This window comes from Plectropomus leopardus, chromosome 3 (genome assembly GCF_026936395.1).
Source record: "Plectropomus leopardus strain MGB_pleo_1.0 chromosome 3, ASM2693639v1, whole genome shotgun sequence".
In the NCBI taxonomy this organism is placed as follows: Eukaryota; Metazoa; Chordata; class Actinopteri; order Perciformes; family Serranidae; genus Plectropomus; species Plectropomus leopardus.
In genome coordinates, this window is record NC_142178.1 from 17,196,210 (window position 1) to 17,208,612 (window position 12,403).

General features: G+C 37.9%; 1 protein-coding gene across 1 annotated transcript; it reads right to left on the reverse strand.

The window, feature by feature from the left end:
• Positions 1–5,491: 5,491 nt before the first annotated feature.
• On the reverse strand, positions 5,492–8,341 carry lbx1b (ladybird homeobox 1b). The gene is made up of 2 exons (XM_042484287.2): positions 7,277–8,341; positions 5,492–6,776 (listed from the first exon to the last, which is right to left on the reverse strand). Exons 1-2 carry the CDS (start codon positions 7,602–7,604, stop codon positions 6,289–6,291), a joined length of 816 nt encoding a protein of 271 aa, XP_042340221.1. The 5' UTR covers positions 7,605–8,341; the 3' UTR covers positions 5,492–6,288.
• Between the last annotated feature and the right edge of the window lie 4,062 nt (positions 8,342–12,403).

Below are 12,403 nucleotides of genomic sequence, written 5' to 3' on the forward strand. Positions count from 1 at the left end.
TTTTACTTTTGATACATTGACGAGGCAACATTTTGGTCATATTACTTCCATACTTTCACCAAACTAAGGTTTTAAATGTCTGACTTTTACTTGCATTGAGGTAGCCTACTTCTACTTAAAGGGCTTAGTAAAAGATCAAAACTCAGTCTGTAAATTTCCACTTCTGATAGATGGTAGTTCTACATAGATTATATAAATTTTTGTCTGCGTCTTGTTTGTTGTCTTTTTATTACACCCAACCTAAAACGTGTAGCGTACATGTGGTATGTTAAGTGGATGTTACAGTGAGGTTTTAAGGGTCTAGTAAGGGGGCAAGTGTCAATATCATTATAAGTCAAACGTGTTGTTCAGTAATGTAGTATTGCACAGTAGGACACCAGAAAATTATAAAAGTATTACACAGAAGACAGTGTCATTAGCTCTCCAATAAGTCTCTAATAAGACATGTTTACAACAACAGTAAACAACAATAAAATTGTCAGCTTTACACCATTGCCCGCATTAATAGTTCTTATCCAGATCAAACTAAATTATCAAGAATTTATTAGATTTTCATACAGTTCACGGTTTCCCTGATGAAAAATTGACATAACTATGGAAGCAGTAAACTCTGTCGGAGCATATGAGAGGTAGAAGGGAACAAGTCAACCAGCCTCCTTTTTATGATTTAGATTTTATTTGTTTTCTTCTAATCACCACCATTACCATTACATCCAATTGTGACATATGTCATCTTATCACATGTATGGTTTTTGTTTTGCAGTGTTTTTTTTCCCCTTTCATTATAATATGTGCAAACCGCCGTTTGTTTTTACCTTTCCTTTCATTATTATGTTGTAAATCTTAGCAGAGGCCTATTTATGGTTGTGCAAATAAGCAAGTTTGCAGTTACATTTAAGGAAAAATGAAAGACAGATAGAGAGAGATCATTTAAATGTGCTTTGGCAATATTTACAGTATTACAATATTACGCCATGCCAATAAAGCCAATTGAAATGAAAAAAAATTGAATTGAATTGAGAAAAAGAGAGCGAGAGAGTGAGAGAGAGAGAGAGAGTTAGTGTGTGTGTGTGATTATGTGTGTGTGTGTGTGTGTGTGTGTGTGTGTGTGTGTGTGTAGGGAGAGAAAGAAAAGCCAAAATGTGTCAATCATTCCATACAGCAACAACCTACTTTGCAGTATTTATTTTAGTTACATATACATTTTGTTTAAATATATTTTATTTTTCATATTACACACACACACACACACACACACACACACACACACACACACACACACACACACACACGCGCACACACGCACACACATAAGACACCATGGCTGGTTAACTGCTCACTGTAGTGGCGTACACTGTCCTGTGAACACCAGCAGGTGTCTCTGCTTCTCTCTTTCAAGCTCGAGTTTCAAGCTTGGAAACAACTAATTTCATTTTCCTTTTCCTCTTTCTTCCTTTTTATTTTTATGTAGTTCAGAATGTCAGTCACAGTCTGAACATTAACCATTTCCATAACCAGCACGTGTGGTCTGATATGTGATTGAATGAATCCATCAGATGTGGATGTGCTTCAACATGACAGCAGCACCATCAGGGACACCTCAGGCTAATTTCACTGTATTTATTGATTCATCTCTTTATTTTATTTTATTTTTTTGCTCTGTGCTAATATGAAATTAAGTGTTCCATCACTTATACATAGGAAGTTTATCACCTGAGCACATAATAATAGCATTCTTACCCACTTTATTTCTTTCCTATACACCCATATTTATCCAAAATATTTTCTATCCAAATCATATTTATGTTCATCTGACTTTTAGGATTTTTTTTAATGCATGTGATTGTTTTTTACATTCTTTATTTACAGCCCTGCTGAATAATAATCCTGATATAGTTTTGTCCATTTTTATTTATTTTTTTTTTTGCGAAGGCTTAGGTGATTACCATTCCTCAGCAATTCAAATAATAATAATAATAATAATAATAATAATAATAATAATAATAATAATAATAATAAATTAATTAATAAATAAATAAATAATTCAAGAACCATTTAATAACTCAGCACAGTTATAGTTGTATTACTGCAGATTATTTTAACCTTTTGTTAACCTGACATCTCACAGTGATTAATTTGGAGCTTTTTTTAACATCTATTAACTTTTTTTTTTTTAAACTCATTCTGCTGCCTATATCTGTAGTATTTATAATCCCCCAAACTTCATCTGCCTGTGATCTGAAGCCTGCTGCTGGCACCAAAACTGTAGCAGTGAGGCAGATTAACTCTCATATCAACAAAAAAAAACCCAAAACAAAAATCAACAACAGAAATGTTCAAAGTACAACAAAATACAAATGCAATCTGCATTTCTTTTTCTCTTTCTCTCTCTTTCTCTCTCTCTCTCTCTCACACACACAGACACACACACATACGCCAGTTTTGTATTAGATAAACCAGCATAAAGGCTTTCTTTCTGGTTGCAATGATTTTAATCTTTCAGAGCACTGGGTTCAGAAAAATGAGTCCAAATGGAGAGGAGGAATCTCTCTGAGTGTTTGATTTTAATACAGTGGACTTGCAGCAGCAGCAGCAGCAGCAGTAGAAAATATAGTACATGTACATATTTAGTGATTTCCCCCAAAATCACATAGCCTGGATTATTTGAATGATCAACTAGAATTTGATTAATATGCAAATTTCCGAACAAACTGTTCCATTTGAGCCTTCAGCGCAGCCTAATTAATCAACAGTTAAAGGAAATTAATACATACATCAATTCTGTCAGGAACATGCTTAGTTCAATCGCCCGTAAAATTGAAGTTTGAAGTATTAACTGGCTCCACAGGAAGGCTATGATTAAAACTCTACAATTCAGGCAATCCAGGCAAATATAAAGTCATTTACAGATCTCCCTTTTTATACGTATTCAGTAATAATGATAATAATATATGTTCATTGTTTTCTTTTTTTGTTGTATTACTTTTTAGAAGACAAACCTGAAACATTAGACTAATGAATTCACTTTAAAGCTTGTCCTTAATACTGTCACTTGACCAGTGTCTCAAATATTAATTTACACTTTGCACCTGAGACTGTCTTCGACAAGGTGCAAATAATAATAAAATAGAGAGAGACAGGGAGGGGGAGACAGGGAGGGGGAGTATAAAAAGGGGAGGGGGAGAGATGAAAAGAGAGAGGGCTGTACTATTGTTTCAGTAGGGACTCATGCATCAAACTTCAATTTTCCGGACGATTGAAGTAGTGATTTTTTCCATCTTGAAGTGAAATACTGAAATACACTTAAGACCTCCAGATTAATTACCACGAAGTGGTCCCACAGACTGTAGTATTACTTATCGCTGGGCCCGCCTGACAAGCCCTCATAAAATAAGCAAGTGAAATCCATAAACTTAGCCTGCCTTAACACTCTCTCCCTTCATAAATATGCTTGATTCAGAATAGGCTGCAAAAGACATACACACACACACACACACACACACACACACTGACTCAGTGTTATACACGTAAAAATAATTCATTTTTAGAAATAAGTTTTAAATCAACATGTCCATATTTGTAGGTCAGTTTCCAAAATTGGATTAAAAATAATTGAATTTTTCTACCTTTAAAATCAAGTGTTACATTCAATTGACTTAACCTTAATAAATATGAATTAGAGGAAACACTTCAATCTCCTGTTTAACATTTCTAATCAGTGCATAAATATTTAATAAATGGTTTCTAACACACTATAATGCAGTTGTAAGCAGATATAAGGACATTTAAAAAGACGTGTTAATAATATGCAGTTTCTGATAGCTATTATAATTCTATTAAAATAAGACATTTTATATAATTGCAACTGTGTTTTTCATTCATTTTCTTAGCCTCCATTATGGGAGCAGTGGGAGGTTGTGTTTTTACAAACAATTAAGGGTAAACACTGATAACTGCTCACAACTACATTATAATATGTTATAAACCATTAAATGCTGCTTATAAATGCTAAATAAGGGGTTAGATTGATACTGAATTTTACATTTTTACTGTAGAACTAATTTGCCTACAGAGAATTTACAATAGCTGTGGCCATATTATGTGCTTACAGGTCTATAAACTAATTCAGGTTGTTCTAAATCTTAAAAAAAAAGAAGTAAAAAGTTAGAAAATAAAAACCAAACACTATAAAACAAGTGACAAGAAGACAGCCCTACTTATCATTTCTTTGAACAAAGAGAGTTAAACGGGAGGTAGCCTTTTGGACACTCTCTCTTTCTCACATCACCATGTTTTCAGCTTCATTAAACTCTTTAAAGACAAAAGAAATAAAAGAGGCAGAAGAAGAAGAAGAAAAAAAAGAAGGAGAAAAAAAGAGATGAGAAGAAAACAAACAAAAGACTCCCTAACCAGACTTTGGCATAAATGTCACAGTCGAAACTCTTTATGGGCTCCCTACTTAACATTAAAAACACTTCCAACAAAATCCATTTCTTGTTTAGAAAACGCTCTTGGACTGAAGTCAAACATATTATTCCAGAGCTAAAAAGCGGAGAGAGACAAGCGGCTCACAAAAAAGGGGCAGTTTCATTGTAATTCATTGACTTGTTCAAAACGCCAGGCAAAGAAAAGGGCCAGACATTAATAGCCGCAGATGCCCTCATGAAGGGAGAGTCTATGTAGGCATTATGGCCTTTGTTCGCACCCAGTTAAACTGTTTAAAAGGAGGGTTAACTCAATCCATCAAATTGTCTGAAATTGTGAGGAAATTTCAAAAACCATATGGCCTCCAAACGTTTGCGTCCTTTTTGTGCGGTGGGACACACTTGTCTCAGTATTGCAGCCTGCGGGGGACCGGCCCTGCTCCTTTGTGGCTTGTCCCATCAGGGAACGCTGCTCATTTGTCCCCACTTTTCATGCTTTACGCTCAAAATTACGGCCCCAGTCCCGCAGAACAAAAAAGGTCTATAAAGGCCCGGAGAAACTGGCCCAAAACTTTGTGTTTTTGTGGCATCCTCGTCTTTTTTCCCCCCGGCACCAGATTTGTGTTTCTCACATAAATTTTTGCCACGAATGGAGAAACACGTCTAAGGGTCAAGAAGCCATGATACGCATTTAGGACGTGAAAGGAGATGTGAGATTCCGGGCCACAAAATGTTTAGAGTATCCTAATAGAAAAGGACACAAAGGGGACAAAATAGTTCAGTATAATAACTCTAAATGGGCCGCTTTTGATAGGCTTACACACCCAGATTTGGCAAGGAGAGTGTGTTTGCAAAATGATTTTTTTTGTCCTCGCTAGAAGAAAACCCCCAGGCTATTATTTAAATAATAAAAAGTCGATATTAATTCAAGAATTACAACATAAAAGAATAATTCAGAAAAGCCATTTTATTCCCATAGTAGCCTATATACATTACAGTCTGTGCATTGGTTTTTCAAATAATGTCCTGATTTTAGAAAGGCACTTACAGGTGTACAAAACATAACAAATTTATAACTGTAAATCTATTGTATCCAAACAATAAATCTAAAAAGTAGCCTATAACTTGTCAAAATCACCGCAATATTCAATTTTCGCCGGTCGCGTGAGCATTCCCATAAAACGCATAACTGTGAATGTCCGAGTTTGCCTTTCCGATCATCATCATCATCATCATCATGCACTGCAGCATCGGGACGCCAAATATGAACTGAAGTCAAGGGGGGTCCAGTCAGGTGATGAGGAGGAAGAAGAAGAGGAGGAGAGCCGGCAGTGACAAAGTGACTCAATGGCGATTTGGCTCACAGAAAACACAAAAACAATTAAATAAAAAAAAAAAAAAAGTAGAAATAAATAGATAATGATCACAAATCAAATCATGCATTTACATGCAAAAAATATGAAAAACTAGAGCACTTTCATTGTGGTGTGTGTGAGGTTATAGGCCTTATAGGAGAAGCGATGGAACAGGTGTGTGTTGAAGTGTGTGTATGTGTTTGCGTGTGTGTCGGCCTATAGTGTAAAAAAATAATAAGTTACTCATGTCATTTTAGACCATATTGCTTTGATTGCAAGAAGTAACAGTTTGTTAATGGATACATTGTAAAATACCACTGCATATTTCTTGTTCTGTGTTCATGCTTCACTATGAATAGGTCTATCTGTGCCGATATAAAAGTCATTACATTTTGGTACATGTTCTGAGATATGGTATACAATATAAGCAGTAAGTTACAAGTCCTCGCGAGGATTTTTTGAAATCGTCTTTTTGTGTTTGTCGACCTCTCGGCCCCCACGCTGCGCCATCAGTCATCCACATCAATCTCCACGTCCTCGTCCTCTGAGCACTCTTTACTAGTTGTGTGGTCTGAGAACGGAGACAGCGGCGAGTTCCGCAGTTTCTGAGCGAGCTCGAGCTCCTGCTGGCCGCCCCGCGCGGGGGAATCGGCACGCGGGTGGCCCAGCGTGCCGTTGGCGCATTTCTCCAGGTCCGCCAGCTTGGCGAGCTTGTCCAAGGGGACCTGGCCGATGGCCTTGGCCGACTCCACGTCGGCCTTCATCTCCTCCAGGTCCCGTTTTAGCTTGGCCCTCCGGTTCTGAAACCACGTGATGACCTGCGCGTTAGTCAGGCCCAGCTGCTGCGCGATCTGGTCCCGGTCGGCCGGGGACAGGTACTTCTGGTACAAGAAGCGCTTTTCCAGCTCGTAGATTTGGTGATTGGTGAACGCCGTCCGAGACTTCCGACGCTTCTTCGGGGTGCTCCTCTGGCCGAACAGAGTCATCCCGTCCCGGCCTGTGAGGGAGAGACAGAGGCCGAGAGAGAATCAGTGACTCCTGCAGGTGCAGCTTCCTCTGCGGTTGCAGTGTGCGCGTAAAAGTGACCCGAACGCAAAAATAACAGTGAAAGTGATCCTATATGTGAAACAGTGGCTCTTGTGGGAAGAGGTAATTACAAGAAAATTACACAGACACCACTGGGAAATATTGAGCACCACACACACGAGACCCTAATATTAAAGAAAAGCGGTGGCGATTTATGTCGTCCAGCCCAGCCTAGAAAATTAACACGCCTTTGTTCGATGAGACTATTTTAGAGGACTAATATGGACTGGTGAGCAGAAAATGAAATACTTTTTTTTTGCTCTTAAAGAAGCACATCTGATGAATATATTGCATGGCAGGCTGCAAAATTAAATTTTCTATCTTGTGCAGGCCAAAACCGAGAAAACGTCTAATGTTACATTCTAAAAATGTGTATCTGAATTGCTTTTTTTTCTGGTGATATGGATTTACCTTCGGCAGCCTGTAAAACGCTGACTTCCAGCCCCTTGAAGGTCTTGCTGGCCAGCTCCTCCAGCGCGCAGAGCGGGGAGGTTTGGTTGAGAAGAGCCCGGCTGGACAGAGGGATGCTGGACGGACGGTGCTTCTCAGAGGACGAGATGAGATGCGCTGTGCCGCAAATTGTGTAACTTCGTTTCACAGACGGTTTGTTGAGGATGTCCTCGATGCTGAAGGGAGTCAGCGGCTTGTTGGAGTTGGCAGGAGGCGGCAAGTGGTCCAGCGGACTTCGCCTCCTGTTTTCCACTGCATCACATTTGGCCACTTCTTTGGATGTCATCATTGGTTGTGCGCAGAGTTTATAAAGGACTTGGTTGAATTAGTCAAAGCGGTTAAAAACGAGCGACGCTTTAGAGGAATTAAAAAAAAGTCACATAACAGTTAGGAGGTTAAAAAAGGATGCGGAGGAGAGAATGAAGAAAAGAAAATCTTATTCCAAAACGGGATGTCTTCAAAGTGTCGATCCTCGGGAGCAGCAAGTCCGCAGGAGTGAGATGCCTCCCTGAAAATGGCGAGGTCCAAAGAGTTGACGATTACTAACAAGTTATCATTGATTGGTAGGTAATCAATTATCTCCAGTGGCACTTTCGCCCTCTTCCCTTTCACTCTTTGACTATGTTGCAGTCCAGTGCGGGGCTTTTTGCGACTGGGGGTGTCCCATTAATTAGGACGCATGGCTGGAAGGAGGAGGAGCCCGGCGGAATTATTATAATGCTTTGTGCTCTTATCATCTTTGGTCTAATTTAGTCGTGTGGTGAGATACCAGAATAGGTATATGGGGTAAATGAGGGGAAGCAGAGAGAGAGAGAGAAAGAGAGAGAGGGAAAGATGGAGGTAGAGATCACGATCCGTAGAGCTATTTAAGCGTTTTTATGCGTAAAACTTTCAGTTCAGCAGGAGTTTCTAGGCTTTTATTCAAAAAGTATTTGGATTATTCGGATGCTGCTAAAAGACAAGTCGACTCCGGTGTTATCTTAGTTGTCGCAGATAGTCAGAAGGATATTTTTCCTCGACCCAAAGCGTTGGATGATCCTTTGTTTTGTAAAGGTAATGTTGAGCTGGGCCATATATCAGCTCTGATGATACCTCCTCTGGGGCGGGAGAGAAGGAGCAGCATGCATCCCTCTCAGCAACGCCAAATCCGGGCCATAACTCAGGCGAAAGGGCTCCTTTTATATCATCCGAGAAATATTTCATCTCCTCTCAAATTTCCCCGCGTCCTCCAGGTTTGACATGATGAGTTTATTTTGGTGCTGCTAGTTTGACGGATTGGCGACAGGCTATTTGCATAGGAAAACGATTTTACGCAGCAGGACAAAATATATGATTTTGGTCCCCATCGAAACTAAAAACAATTAAGTGCCGATCAAAAGAAATGTTTTTTTTTCATCTGGGTTTTAATATAATAATAAAGTGCCGATATTTTTTTTTCTGCAGAAAAGGGAAATTGTGAGGCAAGCCAATAGCGATGTATCATCATTCTTATTATTATTGGCAAATTATTATTAGGCCTACAAGCCCATTATTATTTCACCATGTTTGTTGTCCTTGGTGCTAATATAATAATGTTGTTATTTAAGGATATCATATTTATCTATATTAATAATGAATGCATGTTGTGGATGTTTTAGTCAATATTTTAATGGTTAGCTTTAAGACACTGATGGACGCGCCATTAAAAAGTAAATATCAACAAAGTTGATGATGATGATAATAAGGGGGTGAAGGGGCGGTATAGGATAAATGCATGGTTTTATTTTAATATTCGTTTTCATCCTAGTTAGTTATTCATATGTAATTTTGATGATTTTATTTGATTTAAACAAGTTATTTAAATGTCTCCCATTCTCGTATATTTTTTCTCCTATATTATTTCATTAAAATATTGGATGACTGTATTTAATCAGCCAAGTCCAGCCCATTGGTGTCATATAGCTTGTTACTTGGGCCATTTAGCCGTAACATTATACACTGGGTTTAGTTTTTTATAGTGGAGAGAGAGGACTGAAAACAATAGAAATAACACATTAACATTTTATGCATTTTAAACAAACTTTCATTGGTATTGTTTATTTTTAGTTCATAAGTGTGAAAGCAATGGGTTTTTGTCTGTCAGTTTGCCAAAGGCTTCTGAAGGTATATATCTAGTTGAACCTTTTCAGGTTATGGAGAAAAAAAGCAGCCAGCCAGTTTATAGTTGCTGCTGGTGGGGGGTGAGATCTGATTTCAGAGGTAACTGTTCTCTGGGTATTGAAATATAACCTTTAACTTTTGAACACGTTTCTTTCACATTTGTCAGGAGTTTATTATAGCGCCCCAATTACTTTCAAAAAACATAAAAAAAGACATCAGGGTTTAGAAAAAATAACAAAAAGGGAAAAAAAATATAAAAAACAAATTGGAAAAGTAAAACACAATTAATCATACACATTTAAGGTGCTAGACTAAAATGCCTATAAAATAGAGTTTATTTAGCATTTATGTGGGCAAACAAAATTAAGATGCATGATGGAAAACCTGAAAATATTAAAAACAACAACAATAATAATAATTATTATTATTAAAACACTATTGTAGCCTCACAAACAGGCAATATTGTTTATTATTAACACACATTTATAACACACTAAAGCATTTTTAAAAAATCAAATAACAAATGAGCATTAAAATTATAATGTGATATTTTTCTTTAGCAAACATTTTAAATAATCAAACTATAAAATATACACGAAACACATGTTGTTCTATTATGGGAAAATACATTATAAAATGTAACAATAAATAAATAAATAAATAATTACTTAACATTTAATGTGTGTGTGTGTGTGTGTGTGTGTGTGTGTGTGTGTGTGTGTGTGTGTGTGTGTGTGTGTGTGTTTGCAGCCAGCTGTTTACATCCTGGTGTTCAGTGCCTGTTTATTAAAGACAGATATTTGTAGTGGTGTGTCATTGTCTCTGCATCCCGCTTGCCAAGGTCAACGACACGGACCTGCCTCTCAGCTCTCCTTTAGCCACAGAACTTAATCTCTTAAGCTACTAGACTGTGCAGGGGACGTTCCCTGGCAGGGGACAGTACACACCACATCACTGACTGTCTAGAAAATGACTCTCTGATACTCTATTCACTGATATACTATCGCTTCTGGTGTCTAGTTTGTGCTTTGGAGGGTGTGATGGATGTTTTTTTTCTAGTTTTGATGGATGTGTATTAAATTTATATCTGTAATAAACCCCCAAAAGCTCTGCTAATCATAATCCAGCAGTGTTACTGTAGAATATTTTTTACAACACTACAGTAATCTGCCACTTAAATGCATTTACAGAACACAAGAGCCCCTTTTTCTTACCAACCAGGTGTTGATTTAGGCCTTCCACACTGCGGTCTGTTAGCTTAAATTGGCCTCCCTGCAATATGCGATTGTGACCTCATGCAGGAGGAGACACAGCATTCACTGCAGGCTTAGACTGCGATTAGACAGCTGCAGGGGAAACTATCCACATTGTAGCCATTTTGTGAGACCCCAAAGATGGGTGTCATGTCTACCTTGTCCCAAAGGCCTGGCTGTTATCTCACATGACACCAGATATAGATACAGAGAGAGGGGGAGAGATAGCCTGACTCGGATGTGTCTCTCAGTTTAAAACATGTACTGTATAAATCACACGTCATTACCAGAGGTCACTGGCTGAGGTACACCATTGGATGGTTTCATCGCGACGGCCAGTCTGGTTGGAGGAGAGTGGATTTATCTAGCGGTGAGATCTCTGGAGAGGCAGCCATATTTTATGTGACTAGAGATGTAATAACAGGCCTCTGACAAATCCCTGACGGCCCAGCGTCTCCTGCCTCGCAATGCAGTGCAGTGCCAGTGCTGCTTCTGCTCCAACAGCACCACATAAGCAGCACCATTATCACTGTGATACACGTGGACCGCAGTGCAAACTGTTCTCTCCAGGGTTGGGAGCGCTTTGATTTTCACTGGGGTCTTGTTAAAGGGTTAGTTCAACCAAATCATAATACACAATTCTCTCATTTACCTCTGGTGGTATCTAGTCATGCAGTTTGGTTTTTATGTGCCCAAATATTCACCTCTGAGAGTTCAGATTCAGATCCACATTTTTATTGACTCAAGACCATAATTATAATTACAAGAGAATAATGGCAAAACAATAGCATCCGGTAGAAATAATGTACAAAAATGCTCTACAGTGAGACTAGTTTTAAAAGGAAGAAATGATACATACTCTTCTTAGAAATGAAAAGTTGAACTGAAAAACAATAGAAAACACTCCTGTTTAGTGTGACAGACTCAGGGGTTTTGCTGCTACAGCCTCACTTGGTCCGCTATGACCAGTATATGGTGTCTAATGTTATAGTAGCAAAATGTAGGTAGATATTTAGTGACATCATTAGCATTTATCAACATCTCATAATTGTTACATGTGGCCTTAGTGGCTACTGTTTAGCAAAAGCTACACTGGTGCACCATGACAGAGGTAAAACATTGTTTTGGCTTAAATTAGCTTAAACAGTTTAAGTAGTTCACTGGCAAATACATCTCCCTGTTGGTTATCACAGATTTATGTCTATCATTATAATTTTACCATCTGTAAATGTCAATATAAGTCCTCCCGTAATAACACACTGTAATTAATTATCCAGTTCATGTGTATATCCATTTAGTATTTATTTACTTGCACTTCTTATATGTAAATAATGTATGTATGTAAAATCTGATGCAAGTGAGAGTGAGGATAGAGACTGTTTAATGTATTTTTTCCCTCAGTATTTTGAGCACCACAGACAAAACTTTATTGACCTCTGTTGTGTTGAGTAAGAGGCAGAAATCCTGGAGAGAGCCTTTAAGGATACATTTAAAACTATCTGCATGGTTGGATACTTCAAAAGATTTGAACATATAGGTGGTGGAAAAAGTATTCAGACACACAAAAAATAAAGCCATAAAAAGAATAAATAAATAAATACTCCATTCCAAGTAAAAGTTTTGCATTCAAAAATATTATTAACTAAAGAATGTGTGTCAGCATATTGTAATATTAAAAGTAAGAGTACTCTGTATG

Excerpts from the sequence above, each read along its gene's own strand:
- lbx1b (XM_042484287.2), bottom strand. The coding sequence starts at position 7,604 with ATGATGACATCCAAAGAAGTGGCCAAATGTGATGCAGTGGAAAACAGG. Across the intron at positions 6,777-7,276 it reads CGTTTTACAGGCTGCCGAAG|GCCGGGACGGGATGACTCTG; the intron begins GTAAATCCATAT and ends TCTCCCTCACAG.